General features: G+C 40.9%; 1 protein-coding gene across 2 annotated transcripts in view; it reads right to left on the bottom strand.

Moving 5' to 3' along the window:
- Positions 1–4,978: 4,978 nt before the first annotated feature.
- Positions 4,979–23,787, bottom strand: part of Neto2 (neuropilin and tolloid like 2) — a 71,444-nt gene continuing 52,635 nt past the window's right edge. The window contains exons 7-9 of one of the 2 annotated variants that reach the window (XM_039097726.2): positions 12,419–12,647; positions 8,231–8,344; positions 4,979–6,969 (exon numbers count right to left, since the gene is read on the bottom strand). In XM_039097726.2, the coding sequence (XP_038953654.1) occupies positions 6,389–6,969; positions 8,231–8,344; positions 12,419–12,647 (924 nt within the window). In that variant the 3' untranslated portion in view covers positions 4,979–6,388. The remainder of the gene's footprint in view (positions 6,970–8,230; positions 8,345–12,418; positions 12,648–23,787) is intronic. The other variant, NM_001107417.3, reaches the window with a different exon arrangement.

Raw genomic sequence — 23,787 nt, 5'->3', positions numbered from 1 at the left:
GCCCCTGGGCTCAAGTAAGAGGAATGAGAAGATGATCCAATGTAGCTTTCCTCAGTGACGGGCAACTTCCTCTGACCCTTGACCAATCTAGACATGGAGCCTTGAGGGCGACAAGGTGGTCCTATGACAGAGAGGCTGGGGTTTGAGAGGTCGATCCTAAGACAGAGGTGGCTACACCCCGTTTAAACGTGCGGGCCGGTCAAATGCTCCTCTGCCCAGTTTCTCCCCCAATAACACACACGTATAGCCCAGAACGGTGTGTTACAGCATAAGTTCATTCCTAGCCATTGGGGTGCAGTCCTAACTGCAAGAGTGGCTTGCCATGGCCGAGCTGGGCACTCTGTGAGGCATGTCTGATCTTTCTCAGACCACTACTTCCACCTAATTTTTTTTTTTTTTTTTTAAAGAAAAATGGGGGAGATGCACGGAGCCATATTGGATTTGGGCCTAGCCGCTTTTTGACTGCATGGTTCAAAGTGACTCTGGGCTGTTTGGCCACAGAGACTCACCCCGAAGATGACTACCATAAATCTTAAGATTGTTGGATAAAGCCTCTCCCATGAATTTACGGCACAGGAGTATAACATTCAAGGGATGCCTCAGCTCCCTTCAGCAGATACCTTCCCTCAGCAGATACCAGTTATCTCCTCAGTCAACACCCAGTGTCTCCACCACCTGACCTCATCGCCTGACTTCTTTGCCTCCAGCTATCACTGCCTATACCCTCATCTCCCCCTCCTTCATATTTCACAAAGGTCACTCCCCCTACCTGAAAGCCTTAAAAGCTGCAATGTTCATCCCAATAAACGAGACCTTGACAACAGAACTTTTGCTTGGTCTCCTTCTTCTCTTCACCCCCATTTTGGCCCACAGGTAGAAAGCCTCTTCGGGACCCTGAATAACTGGGTCCCCGCTGGCGGGGACAATGGCTGGGACCACAACAGGAGGAACCGTATCAAAGGGCTACAGTATTAGGAAGGTCAGGAACCACTGTCCTAGGAGATTCAATGTTTCCTTCTGGCCTCCATGGGTACTGTATAGACATACATGCAACTGGAATACCCATACATATAAAATAAAAATCAAGATCAATGTATTTTCTAAAAGGTCCACTTTTATATATGTTTGAAGATACAGTACATGTGTGGGTACCTTTAAGGCCAGAAGAGGGCATCAGATCTCCCAAAGCTGGAGTTACAGGTTGCTAGGAAACCAACTTAAGTCCTTTGGAAGAGTAGCAAGAACTCTCACTGGCACTGCTGGGCTATCTCTCCAGTCTATAACTTTCATTTTAAAGACTGAGAATATCTTTCAATTTTTTTATTTTATATTTTTTGAGATTTTATCATTCTCCTTACTTCCACCTCTCACATGTACCCACCTCTTGCTCTCATTAAAATCCATGGCCTCCTTTTCCTTGTTATGTGTGCATGTCTGTATGCCATTCCCTCAATTATTCTACTTACCTACCTAGCTCCCTAAATATATAAATACAGTCTGCTCAATCTGGGTAATGTTATGTGTATGTTTGCTGTTAGAGCTGACCATGTAGTGGTACAAATTGCTCTGCTCTTCCCCGGGGAAGACTATTTCCCCAGCGTTCAGCATTCCTTAGTTGTGCATAGTTCTTTGTCTTGGGTCAAAGCCTTTTCAATTTCCCCTTCCATGCACGTCTACTGATGTCATCCCTGTCAGGTAATGTTTAAGTAGGCAGGTTGGTGAGACTTGGTGGATATAGTTTTTCTGACATTTCAAGGAGACAGACTCTCAGCAAACTCTCTGTTCACGTGGCCCTCATAATCATCCCCATACAGAGCCCAAGTGCTAGGAGCAGGAGTTGTGTTGTAGAAGTTATCAGTTGGGATTGATTGGCCTTACAACTCTCTAATTTGATCAGTTATGGTTTTTCTGTAATGGTCTCCTTCCATTGCAAAGAGAAGTTTCCTTGCTGAGGGGTGAGGAATACACTTACCTGTGGGTGTAAGGAGAAGCGTTTAGGATGTAGTTGGGGATTGTGCTGGTTTAGTCAAATGCAGTTAGTAGGGTCTCCTCCAAGATCGAGGACTTCAGTAGCCCTGGGTAGCTGACTAGGTTTCCAGAGCTAGGCACAATCCCTCTTGCTGAGTGGGCTTTAAGTCCAATTCGGGAGGTATGAATAAGAAATTTTATTTTATACATATGGTTGTTTGTCTGGATGTCTCTATGTAGAGCATGTATACCTGGAACCCACCTTGGCCACCAGAGGGAGCGCGATCCTTTGGAAGCTGGGTAAGCGCTCTTCATTCCTGAGGTATCTCTTTAGCTCACTATAAGTTTTTAAAAAGCCCATCTTCTGTTCACTTAAAAGTAAACAATACTTCCTAGGGATAATAACCACCTGCAGCTGCTTCATCAGGTAAATGTCAACTACGACTATTTTATTTGGAAAGTAGCAAACGGGAAGTTCTGACTGTAGAAAAGGCCTGCGAATGTCCAAAGAGGCCTAAATGTTCTCCTTTCATACACTTCAGAAATTGAGGCAAGGAAGAAAATAAAAAAGGAAGTTTTATTTGCATTTCAAGGGTTAAGTACTTTAAAGTGCCAGATATGGATTAAGCATACGAGAATTCTTACATGATCTGGAAGTTTATCTCTAATAAAAATCTACTGCTTTAAAAAAACGGGTTTAGGTAGTACTCGCTATCCGTGCACCCTCGTCATTAGCCCGGAGGCTTTGTGAGCCGGTAAACAATCTCAGAAGTATAATCAAAGTCTTTTAAAGAGCCGGGTAAAGAAGAGCGGATTACCAGGAGAGGTATAACAGGTAACAGGTGATGTAGGAAGCTAAAATGATAGCCCAGGTCAGCTTGTTCTCTTACAGTGGTTCAGACTAAAATCATTCTCAAAACTCAGGATACACTACCCCAACATCTAATTTCTATAGTGTACATTGTTTCTTTTAAATTAAAAAAACTTACAGAAGTGAAGCACAGAGGCTTTCTTTGTGGCATCCCCCCATGTGCTGTTAACCAGCGCTGTTGACGAAGAATTCACAGTAATTACATATTTTGTAGGTGCCAAGGAAGCCTGATAACAAAAATGGTAGGATAAGAGTGTTATATAGATTAAAAAAGGGAGGGTGAAACCCCCAATGTATACACAATTACAGCATTGCATTTTAAGGAAGCATAACTAACGAGCTTTGCGTGGAACATCTAAGCTGATGTTTGGAACTGCGTGACCTTCAAAAGCTAAGCAGGGAGAGAAGCCAAGGAAGGTCACTGGGCTAGGAGTTGGGGGCCACGGGGAGCTACTTCACCTTCAGAGTTTTACCTTCTCATTAACAAAACTAGACTAGTTCATCTCTCTTGGAGAAAGTTCCTTCTGTCCACAATCAACGCGATTCAGGCGTGTTTCTTCTAACGTCTGTGTAATTTCTGAATGCTAATTACTCCTGGAAGTACAGGCAGCCTTTTCTCATCTGAGCTGACATGTTCCTGACACAAGCAAGTGGTCTCTTTAGGTAGTATCTGAACTATGGAAACGTTCAGGGCAGACTGCAGTTCCTTAGTGCTCAGCAATTATACAAACCACGTAGGATGGTGACAAAGGCCCTCCTGGACCACAGCTAAGGGAGCTCTTCAGGTCTGTGATGTGAAGTACGAGTATCCTTTGGTTTTTAAATACTGATACCGAACAACCCTCTTGTACAGAGCAGTGACAGTTTATTCCTGTATCTTTGAGACAGGGGATGTGTAGGCTGCAGTCTGTGGCCACTTGGGAGCGGACAGCTTGTAGTAAACTTGGGATGAGAGACAGCAGTGTTCTGATATCCTATAGTTGGTACTCAGTACTTTCTCGCACTGGAGAGGTTTACCATCCACCAGCTTTGCAGTCTCCATCAGAAGCGTGTTTAACATGGGTACTCTGTGAGGTGTAATAATTCATGTAAGACAGCTAAATTTCATGTTTGTCATTACTAAGTTAGTAATTTCCACTTCAGCCTCCGAATGTAAGTGTTTTCTACTGTGAAAAGGAACAACTTTGTAGTCAGAGAATTTAGAACCAAATGATCATCCAAGTTTCTCTTGCCGAGTTGCATGATATCATGCAAATTTACATGGTTGCAATGTTCAGTATTTTCTATAAATACCTGTTTTGGGAACCCCTTCAAATTACTTTAAAATAGGGTATAGTGTTAAAAACTATCATAGCTCTCAATTTAAGTATTTACTATGCTGTTGGAATGGTGGCTGGCCCAAGTCATCTAATAAAATGCTTATAGTTACTGAAAGAACAAAGTTATCTAATTTTTCTCCTGATAATTCAATGATTACTATGTTTTGAGATTCTTTTTACTTTTCTATGTTCTGTTTTACAAAGCAGGACTGTCTACTGCCTTAAAAAATGCTTATGCCGGGGCTGGGGATTTAGCTCAGTGGTAGAGCGCTTACCTAGGAAGCGCAAGGCCCTGGGTTCGATCCCCAGCTCCGAAAAAAAAGAACCAAAAAAAAAATGCTTATGCCAAGGGTAGGTTTTCCCATATTCTTGATATAATCTTTTTAAAAATAAAGAAATATTGGGCTGGAGAGATGGCTTAGTGGTTAAGAGCACTGACTGCTTTTCCAGAGGTCCTGAGTTCAATTCCAGCAACCACATGGTGGCTCACAACCATCTGTAATGAGATCTAGTACCCTCTTCTGGTGTGTCTGAAGACAGCTGCAGTGTACTCATATAAATAAAACAAATAAAAAAAGTCATACAGAAAATACACTTTGGTCAGAAAGTGTATCACACTGAAGGTTGAAGTCTTAAGTAATCTGAGAAATCAGATATAATACTTAATTAAAAAGATTAAAGAAATCTAAAGTTCAATATAGAATCTGAGAGTTTGCCTCTTTAAAATGGCATTACCTGTATGGGTTATCATTAAATATGACTTCTTCCCCATCCACATCTTATTCAAAGGATTCCTGATACAAATAATGTAATTGAAGGATCATGAATTAATGTATTCTTTAATATAAGATTTCTGTTGTGATTTAGAACAATAAATACCACACAGTGAAAAACTTATTATCAACTAACACAGCAGCAAAAGAAAGAAAAATGCATGTACACATCACCATGGGCAAGGTCTTCATAATAAATTATAGTACAGTCCCAACACAGTATACTTCTACACAAAGTCACTACTGTGAGCACTTAAAGAAATTTGTCTTTTATGTCTTAAATCTGGATCTAATAAAGTTTATACAATATCAAATAATATCAAAAGTCTAAAAAACACAATGAGTTTTGATATGTTTATAAATTATTGTTTTATATACTTTACAAAACATAAGGTGAAAAGTGCAGCTTAAAAAAAGTTGAAGTTGCTCTTCTTGACAATGGGTAGAAAAATGCACTGTCTCAAGCGGAAGCTATGTAAAGGCTCACACAGTTTCTCGGAGAATTTCTTTAAGCTTCCACCAACCATGGCCATGTGTCAAAGACAAACCAATTCCAAGAGAACAAAGAAATCTTTGAAAGATGAGAGGGAACAAGATCAGAGAGGCTCTGCATGGAGCCACAGTTAAAGGTCTGCACACCAGTGAATTCCAGGACCCTGATTACTGGGGTGAATTTCTGTCACTGAAGAGACCCAATGGGGAAAACTTCAGAGGTTGCTACAAGTTTTTAATCCTTCTCAAATTTCCACTCATGTGTATCTGGTAACAATGTACCCCAGGATTATTACTTTTGTAGCATAACTAATTCGAAACATGATTTAAAGGTGCTAAATCATGTAATAGACTACTTCCCACAGAAAAGCAGAACTAAAGGTGCAGTTATTAAAGACAACAGTGTAGAAATCAGTCAGGAAGAAATAAAATATGACTGTGTGTTAAACTGCCACTCATGACAGTCCTAGCCATATTTTACACATTTAGAGCAAACCATGCCCATGCTGAGTTAAGTGACATATTATCCCCTTTCACAGGACACTGGAATGGTAAAACTACAGGCAAATAAAGCAGAACAGAAAAAAGGAGGACAAAGGAATATAAAGAAAATGTTTGAATTTACTGTGAGATCAAGTTGATGGGGCTGTGTGAACACAGACAGTACCCGATGTTAACACCACCATGCTGCTCCACCTGACTCAACGTGACCACTTGCTCCTCAACTGCTATTGGGCTGGTGGTGTCTGTCGGTAAGATACCAGCAACAGATGACTTCTTTCCACCGAATACATTGTTTCTTAGTTGGTTCCACATATATAGATTGCCTGAGATCAAATCGTCAGCATTATGATAAATGATGAAGGGCTTTCTAACTTTGATAGGACAAGATGGGACGCGGGCGGAGACAGAACGGGTGTTGGCGTGGGCTGCACACACATCCTAACAGTGCCTTTAGTCAACAACTAAAAGTCGATGGATATGGACGCTTGTGCAGAGTCATCTCGCCCTCTGACATAGATTTCACAGGGAATCTCCTCCATCACTCTGTCCTCTAGAGCCTGTTCAGGGCAGTCATGGGTTTGTTTGAAAGTGTAACTGCTTTTTTTGAAGGTGCTATTAAATGTTTTCATTGGCTGTGGTTGTGCAAAATCATTTCGGAAGGGAAGTTCCATGGAACTGAGGTTGGTCCTGCTTTGTTTGACACTGGATGCTTGAGACCCACAGTGGTGGTCATGGATGCACCGAGAGGCCGTGGAGGAGCGTCGCAGCTTCTGGTAGTTGTCAAGTTCTTCTGACAAATCTGCCAGATCTGCAGAAATCTCTTTCTCTCTTAGTGAAAATAGTTCATAATGAGGAGGATCAAATACTTCCTGGAACCCAGTTTTATTAAATGCAGTTTTGCAAGCCATGACCTTTTTCCGGGGCTGTTTCACTTGTACTAAAATAGAAATAATGAGAAGGACCAGGACGATCCCTGATGTGACACCAATGATCGTCCCATGAGTCTTCGTGATTTGTTCAAACAGTCCGGCTTTTTTCTTTTCTGTAAGAAAGAAATGTTGAGGTTTCTCAAAATTCATTTATAGGATGAATACATTCTGGTTAGTCATTTCAAGGCAAAACAGGAAATCTGGGTCAAATATATCAGACACTGAAAAACTGGTTTTTAAACAAATAGGAAATAGTATTTCCATGCTTTCTGAGTCAAGTAACAAATAGCGATACAGTTAGCTAGGACAAAGAAAAACTGAAGTGCTTGGTTCCCTTACTCAAAGGGTTAACAAGGGCCTACAATTTGCAAATTACATTAATATGGAAAATATAAAAAAAACACTCTTGATTTATCAAGTTTCTGCTATAAGGCAGAGTCAACAAACTGCTGTGCTGATTCATATCTGTGGGATCAGACTAACCATCCAGATGCACCACCATGATCTACTGTTTGGAGTGATGAAATACTTCAAGGCCATCAGATTATATATCAGCTTCCCACAGTAAGGTGCTTGTTTGAACTTGTTTATTCAACTCTTAGAAAGACGAAAGACGGATAGATTTTATTTTTCCAATTCAAGTGACAACCAAGTTATAGGTATCCGACGCCTATCATCGTCACATTTACCTTTCAGAGTTTATGTGAGAAATAGAAATAACTTGGGCTGCAGAGATGGCTCAGTGGTTAAGAGCACTGACTGCTCTTCCAGAGGTCCTGAGTTCAATTCCCAGCAACCACATGGTGGCTCACAACCATCTGTAATCGGGTCCGATGCCCTCTTCTGGTGTGTCTGAAGACAAGTGACAGTGTACTCACATAAATAAAATAAATAAATCTTAAAAAAAAAGAAATAGCTTGATGTAGAGAAAAAAGAAAAAGCGTTTTCTGATGCACAACTTTTACATCACTGTAATAATCTATTAGCTGGTGTTATTAGACAGTGCCTACATTCTCACTGCAGGAACCTTTCAGTTGGTCATATTAGTCCTGTTCTTGATGCAATCCTCTAAACTATCTGGTAACTACATAAAGGGTATTTATAATACTGAGTTCAACAATAATGTATAAAACATGGCATAAAATATGGAGGCACACTTCTGAATACTTGAAAATGTACTCTACCAAGAAATGTTTTTGTTAAATATTTCTTCTATAACATCACTAAAATGATGAAATAAATTATTTTATAAAAGTGCTACTGTGTGCAGCTCTGCTGTAACAACTACAGTAAGCACCCCTGTAGAAAGGGAGCTTTAGGCCCTTATGAAAGGACACAGTCCTCCCAGAAGAGATGCCTTTGAACTGGACTTACCTTTACAGTGGTTCTCATCCCAAGGGTATGCACAGTTTTGAACGCCATTACAGACTAATGAATTGTTGATGCACATGTTGCTATGGCAAAAGAAAGTGCTGCTTGTACAGGGAGCTGTGGGAAAAGCAACAACAAAGAAATGTTGCGAGAACAGTGGCATGCTGACCGCAAACCCATCTTCATTCGCTCTGTACTTTGGAATCTGCCTTTAGCCGGGTGGGGGTAGCTCTTTCAGACGGGAATGTCTATTGTTTGTAAATGCCATCTGCTTTTCAAGATAATCTTATTTTTATATTGGATTTCTGAGACGGAGTCTCATCCTATAGCCTAGGTTGACCTCTCAAACTTGCGATCCTCCTGCCTCAACCTCCCAGGTGTTGACATTACAGGTGCCTAGTTCAAGAAAATGCTTTCTCATCTATGAAAATACCCTTAATTCTCTCAAAAGTTTAATTTCTTCAGTGTTTCTACAATGTTTTATGTCTCTATTTCCTATGTACAGGTGAACATTTATTATGCTGGATCATCATACAGTATGCTTGCTTCTGGTAAGGTAATATTCTATAGTGCAGACAAAACTGAGCACACAGTACCATGAAATCCAGAGTAAGCACACACACACACACACACACACACACACACACACACACACACACACACACACACACACACAAAGAGTTTTTTTTCAGCTGGTCTTTGGTGGTGCATGTCTTTAATCCCAGCATTCAGGAGGCAGAGGCAAGAGGAAGTCTGAGTTTGAGGCTAGCGTGGGTCTACAGTGAGTTCCAGGACTAGAGGGATACACAGAGAAGCCCTATCTCGAAAAACCCAACCCAACCCAACCCAAAATCCCAAAAGTTTCTTTTTAAGGTGAAAGATCTAAAAAATGTATTGGATTAATATATTTCTCTCCAATCAATATCTTTGTCACAATAAGTATGCAATAAACCTCATTAAAATGTAGGCAGGACTGTAATATATTTTCCTATAAGGGTTAGTTTTAGGTGATTTTAGAACACCAGGCTATGGTCACCTCATGCACAGTATCACAATGTAACTGGTATCTCATTGCCTCTACTGACTCTCAGTATGGGTTGGGGAAACAGGAAATTATTGGGCTCTTAGGAAACCCGGGTTAATTACCATGAACTATAGTCTGTCTCAAGGAGCAAATATGACAACTGTCGGGCATTTAGAGACACCCGCAATGGTGTGGTGTGGCAGTCTGAGTAAGAACAAGCCCTCAGGCTCACAGATTTAGTTACCAGGAAGCGGCACTATTTGGGAAGGACTAGAAGTGTGGACTTGTTCGAGGAGATGCGTCTCCAGGGCTAGGCTTTGAGGTTTCGAAAGCCCATGTCAGGCCCAGGTTTTCTCTCTTAATCTGTGGATCAGGATGTCTCCTCTAAGCTACTGCTCCAGCATCATATGTGCTGTTATGCTCGCCACCATGATTATAATGACCTAACCCCTTGAAATTGAAAGCAAGCCCCAGATTAAATGGCTTCTTCTATAAGAGTTGCCTGAGTGTTGATGTTTCTTCACAGGAATAAAACAGTGACTAAGACAATGGCCATAACTGTGTACTTGAATGTTAAGCACCACTAATTTGCACAAACATGCAGAATGGGTTTGATGTGTATTTTACCATAACATGTAAAAAAAACTGCACACAAATAAAATACTCTATTAGGACATTCCTCACAGATAATATATGTAAAGTAGTTTTGAAATTATGTGTATAATGGGGTTAGAGAAATCAATGTATTTGGAAATCTAGACATGTTTTTCCTAGTACTAAAAGGAAGCGAGTCCCTAGAAATTGTTAGTTCTAGGGTTGGGAAAATACAGTGCACCTTTTTCACCAAGTAATGTCATTAAGTGTAGTATTAAAAGTAATTACTGGGGTTGGGGATTTAGCTCAGTGGTAGAGCGGTTGCCTAGGAAGAGCAAGGCCCTGGGTTCGGTCCCCAGCTCTGAAAAAAAGAACCAAAAAAAAAAAAAAAAAGTAATTACTGGACACTGAGGGAGAGAGGAGGCAAACTAAGAGACTCGTGGGATTGAAGCTGGGACTTTATACAACAAAATCCCAGGATTCTATATAATAATAATAATAATAATAATAATAATGATGATGATGATAATAATAATAGGAATATATCATAATGTAATCACAGAATAAATACCTAGAAGCTCACTGGTACATATACAATTGCTGCACAGCAACCTCTATCCATAGGGAAGCTCTTAAAGTTAGGAAAAGTAAACAAAGACTTGAGTAAGTCCTTGAAACTAAACACACACACTAGTCCTTTCCCTCCCCGGTTATGTAGGTAGTGAGGACGGCTAAGAGACTCTCAGACCAGCTGAGCTGCTTTCCAACCAGTTGAGCTGCCTGCAAGTTGTGTGATGAGCTCCAGGTTTCCAGCTCTGTGAGCTGTCACATGCTGGAGTGGACTGTGGTGATTCAGCTGTCTTTCAGTCATTTCTGCTCTTGTGAGTAACCATGGTACAACTCATTGGTTCATAAAGTTGGGGTTTGGTAGCATTTTGACTTTGGTTTGTCACTGATTTTTTTACTTGGTGTGAACAGACATTTGTTCATGTCTTTCTAGGAATAGTGCACTCAATAACTGAATATATACTTGAGGGAAAGCCTAGACTAGTTTCTCCTCACAGCAAAAATCCCATTAGAATATGCAGAAGGAATGATGGAAATTGAAAGTCATCATCAGGCAAACACTGAACAGACAACTACTGCATGTTACAGACTGAATTCTTCAGTGGATGCTGAAGTAAGCTGTGCAAAATGTTTCCACAGTCCCCAAAGACTAATAAAGCAAGAGAGTATTCTGTCACGGGGAAGGCTGGCGTGCCTGTGAGGAAATGGAGTCACTACTGTAGCATTACTGACAGCACTCCATATCCACATTCCACTGACACGACGCACTGGGAAGCGCGTTAGTACTCTAGATGAAATGCGTGCTCTTGGTGAATTATTTGGAAAACATTACAAAAGCCCAAATGTGTGGACAGTTTATTAAAACACTAACTAGAACGCTTCCCGTGTAAAGACTGGGTAGCTGAGATGGAGAAGACCAAGGATCCTTGGCAACTGAAAGCACTGTAGCAAATTAGATCATTAAAAAGACATTAAAGAAAAGGGAAAACAGCCATTAAGGGTAAAATTAATGATATGTGAAGGTCTATAGACTGGCTAATAGTACATCAATGTTAATTTTCATCTTGTTTTTTAAAGATGTTAACAATAAGAAAATCTGAATAGAAGTATAACATTTTTACTATTTTTGTAAATCTCTGTAAATTCAAAACTATTTAAGAATAAAAGTAAAAAAAACCAAACAAACAAAAAAAAAACCTGACAAAATCTTCAACATGGTATGTGTCCATGGTTTGCAGAAGTCAGTAACAGCCAAGCTGGTAACTCACCGCCCCCCCTTCCCCCCCAACTCCACCTCTCTTTTTTGTGATAGCATCTTGACTAGACTGACCTTGAACTCACAAACCTATGAGTTTGTCTGTCTCTGCCTCTGGAGTGCTGGCTTTAAAGGTGTGCACATTACTTACTTACTCCTCTCAACATGCTTTTGGACACATGGTTATTCATGCTGATGGGTATTACTTTGGGGATAGAGATGGCTGGGTGGTTAGGAACGCTTGTTCTTGAGGAGTCAAGCTCAATTCACAGCACCCCTGTGGTAGCTCACACGCACCCCTAACTCCAGTTTCGGCATCCTCTTCTTACCTCTGGAGGCACATTCATGTGAACAAAGCACTAACAGCTAAAAAAGTTAAATATGATTTCTCTGGATAACTCTCTGGTTTGTAATAAAATTAATGTTGATGCATTTTAAATAAACCTGTTTCGCTACATGTTTAAAAGCACAGATTAGTGTCTTCATGGCATGTCAGTCTCTGTTACAGATCATGTGCTGTAATTTGACTCCCAGATTCTTCCCTGGCCATCTTCACCCTTGCATTAACTCAGACTTGGTGTAGGGTTTGCTGCAAGTCAGGGGGAGAAAGGCTGTGCCTGTTCAGTTAAAAAGTGCAGTGTGAAGGTCTACAAAATGATGGTATAAAACAAAGCCTTCTCTGTCAGAAGGTGTGCAGTAAGCGCACAGTAACGAGTGAGCATGATGTGGTGGATTTGAACTATGTACTTACGCTCCACAAAGGAAGTGAAGAGCATCCTGAACCTGCTCAGCCGACTGCCTTCGTCTGCCCACATCCGGATCACCCCCACTCCCGTTTTCAACATTACGTCGTTAGCCACGGTGCTGCAGAACTTGGCCTTCAGATTTTCGATAGCGCTGCTCCCATCATAGACTGCCACAAAATTTCTTTTGCATTCATTTGAGTGTTCCATTTGATAATCTAAGAACCTCAAGTAAATCTGTAATTTTAGAACACAGGAGTTTTAGAGAGTTTCCCAATTTAAGATCCACAATCAATCCATTAGACTGAACCGTAATAGCTGACTGAAAACCAGAAGGGCAGGAGGATGGTGCTTCAGTAGTCACAGATCGAAGAATGATGGTCTCGTCTTTCGGTTGTCTCAATCACGAAACCAAACATTAGAAGTCTAAACTTCCTACTTTATTTACAGAGAAGTGTTTATATTCCTACATAATATAGTCTCCTCATTATAATAACAATCCCATGGAATTAACGGGTAAAGGAAATAAGAAAACTGCTCACGACTGTATTATCCTAACAGTCAATGTTATTAGCTGTGTTTTCAGTTTTCCTACATTCTAGCCTTAGCTGTCTTCAAGGCAGCATTTTATGGAGCTCAGGTTGCTTTGGAGTTGAACTCACCAGCTCACTAAAGCTGACCTTGGGCTTCCGACTCTCCTCTTTCCACCACTTAGCTGTATGCATAGAAGGCCTTGGCAGCTAACCTGCGTCCCCTCCCTCACGTTTTACTCATCATAAACACATTTATCATAATTAAGGTGCTCAACCATGGGGCTGAGGATTTAGCTCAGTGGTAGAGCGCTTACCTAGGAAGCGCAGGGCCCTGGGTTCGGTCCCCAGCTCCGAAAAAAAAGAACCAAAAAAAAAAAAAAAAAAAAAGGTGCTCAACCATTAGGAAAATGTAATAATTGACAAAAGTCGAGAGAGAAATAAACAGTTACACAGACATCTGTTGTCTGGTTGGTTTGTCTTGTTTTTTCTTATTAATCTGCTCAATTGCTCAATTCCTCATTGTATGTATAGCATGGATGCCTCCCGAAACATAAAAAGGATCTATACAGAAGATACAAAAATGGTCAAAACCACAGTCCCATAATGTGCATTTAATTTTCCAAAGATTTAATCGGTGTAATTTCCTATAATCTTAAAGTGATGGAAAAGAAATAAAGCATCATCAATTTCACATCACAGGCCATGTAGTGTGTGACACTTCACACTAGGCCACTGCATCATGCCTAGAATGAGTCACCCGTCTCACGTGTGTACCCAAGCACTTTCTATGTTAATCACAGTTACTCAATGTCTTCTCAGTTACCAACTGTCACTGTACCACAGCACTTGTTCACGCTCCTCACTTCATAGCACAAACATAGCTTACAAACTGTGAGCACCATGGTCTGACGCTTTAGACATGCAGGCACCAGCCACATGGTACTTCCTCTGAGTGAAAAAGTCAGAGTACGATACAAAGTATAATCTTATTACATATTTTATTGATTATTTGGGAATTTCACATCATGTGCCCCTATCATACTCACTTCCCAGTCTTCCTAGGCCCACCCTAACCTTAAGACCTCCCAACCCCCCCCCCCCCCAAAAGGAAAAAGACAAAAGCAGTCCAAATTGTGTTGCCCATATACTCGCTGGAGTATGGTCAAACCCAATGGCCAGCCCCTTCTCCACTTGCACCCCTGCCAGAAGCCATCAACTGTGGACAGCACCTTTATCACAACTTTTAAGAGTTTTCTTTGAAGGCTTTCTTTCTATCCTGTTACGTTTTTATTATTTTTATTTTATTTTTTTATGGAGGAAGTAAGGTGGAGGTAGGGGTTGTCACAGAAGCTGTCTATGCCCCTCTTTCTCAAGCCTCTAGACTGAGTCTGCAAAAGTGGCTTCCTTGCCCTTTACCGTCAGCGAGAGCATGAAATATGGATGTCCACGTGGTCTCTGCCTTTGCACTGCCTCTTTCCACCTCACACTTACTGTTCTGTCCTCTCCACTGCATGGCTGTTTGTGGTAGTGGCACCGGAAACTGCAGTGTGTCAAGGAGTTGTTGGCCTGGTTCAGGGTTTTTGAAGCACCAAAAACAGTGAACTGTGGCTGAGATTTTTTTGGTTATCCTGCTGTTGCCTAGAGTCAGGGCGTCTGGGGGCAGGTTCCATGTGAGGTCCGGGCTGCTCCATACCTCCCTACCCTTGACGTCTTCTGCCCTGAGGCTCACTTGTGCCTGCAGCCTGTGGGTAGTACCACTGCCCTGCACTCCCCATCTTCCAGCAGGGCAGGCAGCAAGGACCTGAGAATCACTGATGTCTCCCTCTACTTCTTTTTAGTATTTCCTCTCTAGATGACTTGACAGTATTTTTCCTGTTTTTCCTTTTCCCAGTTTTATTGGCAAAACAACAACAACAACAACAAAAAACTCCTCAGCTTTAGTATCCTACAATGTTATGAGGGGCAAGATATAGAAGGACAGAAAGAGGCATACAGAGGAAATGAGAAGATTTCTATACTCCAGACAGCACGATGGACTATTTACCAACCTATTAATAAAGATTTTTATTCCCCTGATATTCTCATGATAATCTAAGAGCTCTCAACTGGAAAACCTTAAACATGTAAAATGCAAAATATAAAATATACACACAAAGCCATCTCTTAAAAATTTACTAATAATCAATTCAGCTAATCCTGTTTTACTTTTGTCTTTCATTACTTCTGCACCCCTCCTCCCGTTTTGGGAAAAAAAGGGTGGAAAGATGGCTCAGTCAATAAAATACCTGCTTTACTCTCCACCACAGTGAAAGAGCTGAGCACAGTGGGCTTGTAGCCCCAGCACGGGGAGGCGGATTAGGGAGCTCTCCAGAATTGTTGGGGCCAGTCTAACCAGCCTAGTTGGTGAGAGACCCTGCCTTCAAAAGCAAAAGCGGAGGGAGGGCTACTGAAGAAACACACTTGAGGCTGACCTCTAGCCCCCACATGCAGGTGCACACATGTGTACACACACAAATCCTATCCCCCACCACAGTCAAAACAAATAAGCAATTGCTATTATCAGATACCTCGGTGTTCAAATTTCCAATCATCTTTTATTTGGGAATCATTTTCTTTTATGTTTGGTTTAATCCTATGAGTCCAGTGGTTCTCCCAGTTTTGCTTATCTGTTATACTTCATGGTTGCTTTATCTTTTTTTTTTTTTTTTTTTTAAAGAGACAGGGTCTCGCTATGTTGCCCAGGCTGGAGTGCAGTGGCTATTCACAGGCGCGATCCCACTATTGATCAGCACGGGAGTTTTGACCTGCTCCGTTTCCGACCTGGGCCGGTTCACTCCTCCTTAGGCAACCTGGTGGTCCCCCGCTCCCGGGAGGTCACCATATTGATGCCGAACTTAGTGCGGACACCCGATCGGCATAGCGCACTACAGCCCAGAACTCCTGGACTCAAGCGATCCTCCTGTCTCAGCCTCCCGAGTAGCTGGGACTAAAGGCGTGCACCACAGCGCCCAGCATGGTTGGTTTATCTTACAATAGTTAAAGATGTGTCTTTATTTAGGGGCTGGAGAGATGGCTCAGTGGTTAAGTGCATTGGCTGCTCTTCTAGAAGGTTTGGTTCGCAGTAGCCACATGGCGGCCTACAACTGTTTGTAATTCTAACTTCAGGGGATCTGATGCCCTCTTCTGACCTCTGAGGGCACCAAACATGCATGTAGTTCACTTACATAAATGTAGGCAAGTATACATAAAATTAAAGACTTTACCTATATTAATTTTTATTGAAATTTTAAAAGGATTTTACTATGTAGCCCTGTGTGGCTTAAATTTCTAAAGGTGGCCTTGAACTTGTCATCTTCTTGTCACTGTCTCCTGCATTTTGCAATTACAAACATGTGATACCACCACAATCCAGCTAGCTTATGTCTATTTTTTTTTTTTTTGGTTCTTTTTTTCGGAGTTGGGGACCGAACCCAGGGCCTTGCGCTTCCTAGGTAAGCGCTCTACCACTGAGCTAAATCCCCAGCCCCGCTTATGTCTATTTTTAATTGGCACATAGTAAAAGTTCAATACATACTGTAATAATTAGATAAAGCTGATAAGCATATGGCTATTACTTTAAACATGTGCCATTGTGTTAGAAATATTAAAAAATCCCTTGTACCACGTTTGCTGCAATACACAGATAACTGTCAGCTAAGTACAACAAGGAACCCCTGTACTTGTTACTCTTCCTTCCCTTCCTCTTCCCCTGCTTTCCAGCCTGCACTGATCACTTTTCTACTTTCTAAGGAGATCAGCTGCTTTTTGCTTCCGTATTTTAAGTGAGAACATGTCACACTTGTCTATATCTGACTTACTTGACACAATCTCCTCTAGGCTTAGGAAGACAGGACTTCATTCCACAATTGAGTAATGTTCTACTGTGCATATATAGCCTTTCTGACCATTCATACATCTGTTGACTTCATTGTTTGGCTGTTTGAACAGCATTGGAATAAATGTGGCAGTACAACTGACCACTGATTTACTTTCCTTGGGAGGTATCTGGCAGCTAAATCCCAGGGCAGTGCTATTTCTAGTGTTCATGGAGGTTCTACCAGGGGGACTACAGCTAATACACAATTCCATAAGGAAGGTGTAGGAGTCCCCTTTCTTCAGCCTCCTCAGTATTTGCTACTGACTTTTACGAAACAGCCATTCTAATTGGTCAAATTTTGATTTATGTTTTTGTGATTAATAGTGATGCGTAGCTGTTTTTAAAATCTATTGGTCATTTATATGCTTTCTTTTTAATAAAAACCCTCAAAGTATGTAAGTGATCACTATGGACACGATTTAGAACTATAACGCACAGCGAGAAGGACAAATACCTGGCCTATTACTCTTTGACATCAGGGACACTCAGCATTCCCAGGCACTTCCAAAATAATTACTGTAAACATATGCCTAACGACCTTTATAATTTGAATAGCTAAAATTTTTGTTTAAAGAATAAAACACACGGGGCTGGAGAGATGGCTCAGCGGTTAAGAGCACCCGACTACTCTTCCAGAGGTCCTGAGTTCAATTCCCAGCAACCACATGGTGGCTAACAGCCATCTGTAAAGAGATCTGATGCCCTCTTCTGGTGTGTCTGAAGACAGCTACAGTGTACTTATATATAATAAATGAATAAATCTTAAAAAAAAAAACTAGTTAAGAATAAAACACACAACTAAACTAAACACAGTGCCTAAAAGGAACTACATTTTAGAGGAATATGCAAAGAAAAACAAAGTTTAGGTCTCAGAATAATCACATCTGGACAGTGTTCATTCAAGGACTTATTTTGCACTGAAACTGTGTTATACCTCGAGATAGCATTAAAAAGACTTAGACAAAGTATACTATATAAGCTCATCTGTAAGCATTTTTCTTTTCCATAGCATGTAATTTGTTTACTTGATTACACGTGTACATTACTAGCTAGGGTCTGCAAATGAGAGAGATCATGAGGACTTTTTCTGAGATTATTTCATGTGATTAACATTACATGTTTGAAGTCTAACCATTTTTCTTCAAATTTTGTGATTTCATTTTTCACTGAATACTCCATTCTACGTAATGAAATGCATACCATCCTTTCCTTTTCTCTTCATCCTTGCTGGGCAACTAGGTTGGTTCTAGTGCCCTGCTGTAGTGAGAAGGCCGTCTCTATCACTGTAGCTCTGTCGTATAAGTCGATACTGAGTACTGCAATACCTACAGCTGTGTCTGTTGAGGTCTTTTGTGCGTCCATATTGGATTCTGGAAGTATAGTCTTGTCTTTTTTGATTTCCCTTTTCAGTGGAAATTTTCTTGGAAAATTTCACTGTAGTGATTTTTCTTTTTCTTACATTTCTTGGAACTATTTTGAATTGTGTATTTTTCCTAAGTTCTTTGTTGGTATACATGAAAGCTATTGTTTAAAACATATTTATTTTGTATACTCCAACTTTCCCTTTTAAGTCTAGATTTCTAGTAGACTCGATAGGATGTTCTAAGTGCGTAATCACACCACCTGCAATTAGGGACCGTCTGACTTCATCCTATCTTCCTTCCCTTGATCCTTTCTCTTGCTATTGCTCGCACCGCAAGCACTACATCAGATAAGAGAGTACAGAACGGGCATCCTTGTCTCATTCTTGATTTTAGAGGAAAAACTGTTTATCTCCATTTAATAGAAAATGGACTATATGCTTTGGTACAGTCTTTATTATCTTGAAGTATGTTCCACCTATTCTAATGTCTCCATAATTTTTATCATGGAAGTATGCTGAGCCCTCTGAATGCTTCTGTGCGCTCAATGAAGATGATCTGTCTACATGGTGCATCGCACTGACTGATTCTCATATGTTGAACCAACTCTGCCTTTTGGAGAGGAAGCTCACTCACCCAGTCAATAGGTATGACTGTTACATACAGTATACTAGGTATGACTAACACAGTATGTTCCTGAATTCTGTTTCCAAGAATTTTGTTGAGAAGTTCAGAATCTATATTTACCAAAGACATTTGTTTATAGTTTTCTTGTTGTCTTTACCTTGTTTTTGTATCAAAATAATACTGGCATCATAGAATGAATGTGGTAATCTCCCTTTATTCTGTGGAACAAGGTCAGAAGAATTGGTATGAAATTTTTCTTGAAAGTTTGACAGAATTCAGTGGTGAATCTGTCTAGTCCTGGGCTATTGAGGGGAAAATTTTGATTACAGCTTCCAGTTTCATTGCTTATATAATGGCTCTGTATAAGTTATTTTTACCTTTTGGTTTTAATTTTGGTTGACAGGCATTCATATTGTTTCTTTTGAGAAATCCCCATTAAAGCCACTAACCTACAATGTGTACATGTCTATAAGTAAACAAATATGTAGTGAGTATAGTGCGACATTTAGAAAGCACAAGAAGGGGGTTGGGGATTTAGCTCAGTGGTAGAGCGCTTGCCTAGGAAGCGCAAGGCCCTGGGTTCGGTCCCCAGCTCTGAAGAAAAAAAAAAAAAAAAGAAAGCACAAGAAGAAAAGGTAATAAAAAAGCAGCATGTATGCGTGTCCCTGCTAGATGCTGGCATTGGCTATCTTCTAATCACTCTCCACATTATTTTTGAGACAGGGTTTGCCACTGAATCTTGCCAATTTAGTTAGACTGGCTGGTTAGCAAGCACCAGGTTACCTGGCTCTCTGGTGCTGGAATGACTGAGTATACTGGAGTATCTAGTCTTTGTGGGTGAGGGCAATTACACTCACTTTTTCCTCCTTGGGTAGCAAGCATTTTAGTGACTAAACCATTTCCCTAGACAACACCCCATCCCCTGTGGTGGGGGCAGTCACAATGTAGATGAACAGGTTAGAGGTTACCCTGGGTTCATTACATAAGATTCATCTGCTTAGGTTTTGAGATAACATTTCTCACTGGGCTCTGGAATTTGCAGAGTAGATTAGGCTGGTGAGCCCCAAGGTGCGTTTTTGTTTTCCAAGTGCTGAGATTACAAGCCCATAACACACCAATCTTCTCATGTGGGTTCCAGGGATTGTACCTAGGTCCTAAGGTCTTGTGGGAATGACTGAACTATCTCCCCAGAAACTTGCTCACCTTTTAAAAAGATATTGTGTGCTTACTTTCATTAATTTAGTTCTTTCTAAAAGAATTTTTTTAAAAGATTTATTTATTTACTATATGTAAGTACACTGTAGCTGTCTGCAGACACACCAGAAGAGGGCATCAGATCCCATTACAGATGGTTGTGAGCCACCATGTGGTTGCTGGGATTTGAACTCAGGACCTCTGGAAGAACAGTCAGACAGTCAGTGCTTTTTTTTTTTTTTTTTTCCCGGAGTTAAATCCCCAATCCCCAGTCAGTGCTCTTAACCACTGAGCCATCTCTCCAGCCCTCCAGCAATTTTAAAAATTGCTGTACTTGATTTCTCCAAAAGGGAGAAAAAAAATTTTTAAGGCCTCCTAGGCTGCCCTGAGACTCAAACTTATTCTGCTTCCGATTCTTAAATAAGCTGGAATTACAGGTGTCTGTCACCCATGGCTGTCCCTGGGTTGTTTTAGCATTAGTCTGTTGCTGTAGTCCAACACTGACCAAAATCAACTTGGGGAAAGGTTTTGGCTTACGTTTGTAGTTCATAACCCAGCGCTGAGGGAAAGCAAGGCAGGAACTGAACCCATGGAGAAATGTTGCTTCCAGGTTCATTCTCTGCCTGGCTGCCATTGCTCATGCTTAGCTACTCTTCCCCCTGGCACCCGTAAGACTTCTTTGTATTATTTTCTGTGTATGAGCATTTTGCCTGAATGTATGTCTATGTACCATATGTGTGCTGGCACTCAGGGAGTCCAGAGGCCCTGGGATTGGAGCCCAATGTGTGGCTGGGAATTGAACCTGGATCCTCTGAAAGAGCAGTGAGTACTAATCATGTGCACCATCTCTCTTGGCTATCTTTTTTTTTTTTAACTTTAAATACAGTCCAGTGTCACCTCCTTGAGCAATGTTGTCATTCACAGTGGGATGAACCTTTCTAATTCAATAAAAAAAAATCAAGACATTCTTTTACAGACATGCCTATAGACCAGCCAAGTTGATAATTATGGCTAACCAAGACACTAGATTTTTAATTTATTTCTACTTTCAAAATTGTTCATGGCACTTGAGACAGATCAGTGTTCTTCCCTCCAACCCCATGGACCTGCCTGTCTCCCAGGAAGACTGCTCTAACCAGGGACATAGGTGAGACCCCTTCCCCAAGCCCTATGCTAGCTGGGACCTCATGGAGACCAGAAGACATAGGCTCTGTCCTGCCCTCCCTTCTGGTCCGCACCTCCACCTGTACTTATGGCAGGTTTGTGTGTCCCCGCACCCCCACACACCATAGCTTTCTAAGACTGCTGTAATCTGGGACACACAGCTTCACCTGCCTCCTGGGAGTCCTGCTCCAATCTGGGACAACCAGGTCAGTCAACACCAGAGATAACCAGATCGCAAAAGGCAAGCAAGAACATAATCAATGGAAACCAATGCAGCCTGGCACCATTGGAGCCCAGCTCTCCTGCTACAGAGCAAGCCCTAGATATCTTAACACCTGGAAAGCAAGATTCTGACCTTAAATCCCACCCATGAAGGTGACAGAGGCCTTTAAAGAGGATATAAATAATTCCCTTGAAGAAATATAGGAGAACACAGGCAAAAGGTAGACGTACTTAAAGAGGATACAAACAAATCCCTTAAAGAAATACAGGAAAACAATCAAACAGGAGAAGGAAATAAACAAAATGGTTCAAGACCTAAAAATGGAAATAGAAGCACACACACACACACACACACACACACACACACACACACACACACAAACCCAACACAAATGGAGGCAACATTGGAGATGGAAAACCTAGGGAAGGAAACAGGAACTACAGACACAAACATCACCAGCAGAATATAAGAGATAGAAGAGAGACTCTCAGAGATACCATATAAGAAATGGATACATTGATCAAAGAAAATGCCTAATGTAAAAAGTTCCTCACTCAAAACATGTAGGAAATTTGGGACACAATGAAAAGATCAAATCTAAGAAAGACAGAAATAGACGAGAGTGAAAATTCCCAGTACAAAGGGCCAGAAAATACCTTTAACAAAATCATAGAAGAAAACTTCCCTAACCTAAAGAAAGAAATGGCCATAAATGTACAAGAAGCCTACAGAACTCCAAATCGATTGGACCAGAAAAGAATATCCTTCTGTCACATAATAATCAAAACACTAAATGTACAGAACAAAGAAAGAATATTAAAAGTTGTAAGGGCCAAGTAATATATAAAGGCAGACCTATCAGAATTGCACCTGACTTCTCAACAGAGACTCTAAAAGCCAGAAGATCCTGGATAGATGTCTTACAGACTCTAAGAGACCTCAGACGCCAGCCGAGGCTACTATACCTAGCAAAACTCCAAATTACCATAGATGGAGAAACCAAGATATTCCACGACAAAGCCAAATTTAAACAGCATCTTTTTACTAATACAGTCTCACAGAGGATACCAGAAGGAAAACTCCAACAGGAGGGTAACTACACCCAAAAAACACAAGAAATTAATCATCTCACAACAGACCTGAAAGAAAAGATTCATACACACACATAGTACCACCTCCAATAACAAAATATAGGGAGCAACAATAATTGGTCATTAATATCTCTCAACATCAATGGACTCAATTCACCAATAAATCAACACAGGGTAGTAGACTGGATACATAAGCAGGATCCATCATTCTGCTGTATACAAGAAACACACCCCAGCAACACAGATAGACACAACTCACAGTAAAACCTGGAAAAAGGTTTTCCAAGCAAACAGTCTCAAGAAACAGCTGGAGTAGCCATTCTAATATCTAATAAAACAGACTTTGAACCAAAAGTAATCAAAAGAAACAGGGAAGGACACTTCATACTCATCAAAGGAAAAAATCTATTCAGATGATTAATTCCGAACATCTATGTTACAAGTGCAAGGATACCCACATTCATAAAAGAAACTTTACTAAAGCTCAGGACATACATGGTGCCCAATGTTGGGCTCAAACTCACTATTAAAATTAGTTGGAGATTCTCAAATGGAAAATACACACCGTAAAGTGAGATTAGGAGGCAGGGAAAATTTGTTTCTTAGCAGAGTTGTGGGTTTTGCCTGAGCCACGTGGTTCCTCTCCAAGCTGTAGTGGCTTGAGGCTAGGACAAAAGATGTACTAAATTGGCATACATAATTCTGGGGTTCATGGTGTGAGCTGGGACACAGTCCCCAAAGTTGACCCAGACATAGCTGGGTGGCAGGTATTTACCCTGGGCCCTTCTCAAAGGCTTCTAGCTGCTTCAGAGAGTTTAAACTCAGAGGTGCTGGGAGTACCTGCTACCTGCTGTACAAAAAGACTGGGTACTTAGAATACAGAGAGAGAGAGAGAGAGAGAGAGAGAGAGAGAGAGAGAGAGAGAGAGAAGAGGTTACTTGACATCAGATAAATAAAAGAGAGATACAGCAGTAATTGTTTAAAGTATGCATGGAATATAGAAATCTAGGCCAATGAGCTCAGAAATAAAAAAAACAAAGACAAGGAGATAGAGAGAAACCCTATTTCAACAAATAATAAGAAGGCATCAATCTCCATAGAATGAAGAATGAATGAGAAAAATGATTCAAATGAAATTTAAATAAGTCTATGCCAGGCAGGCACTGGGGTTCTGTGAACATGGGCTCCATGAAAATCCTAAGACTGCTTAGCCTGGTGTGACGAATTGATAGCCTGAGAATGGGCTTATACAGTACGCAGAATAGAAT

The sequence above is a fragment of the Rattus norvegicus genome, chromosome 19 (assembly GCF_036323735.1).
Source record: "Rattus norvegicus strain BN/NHsdMcwi chromosome 19, GRCr8, whole genome shotgun sequence".
Taxonomy (NCBI): Eukaryota; Metazoa; Chordata; class Mammalia; order Rodentia; family Muridae; genus Rattus; species Rattus norvegicus.
This window is presented reverse-complemented; position numbering and strand designations above follow the sequence as displayed.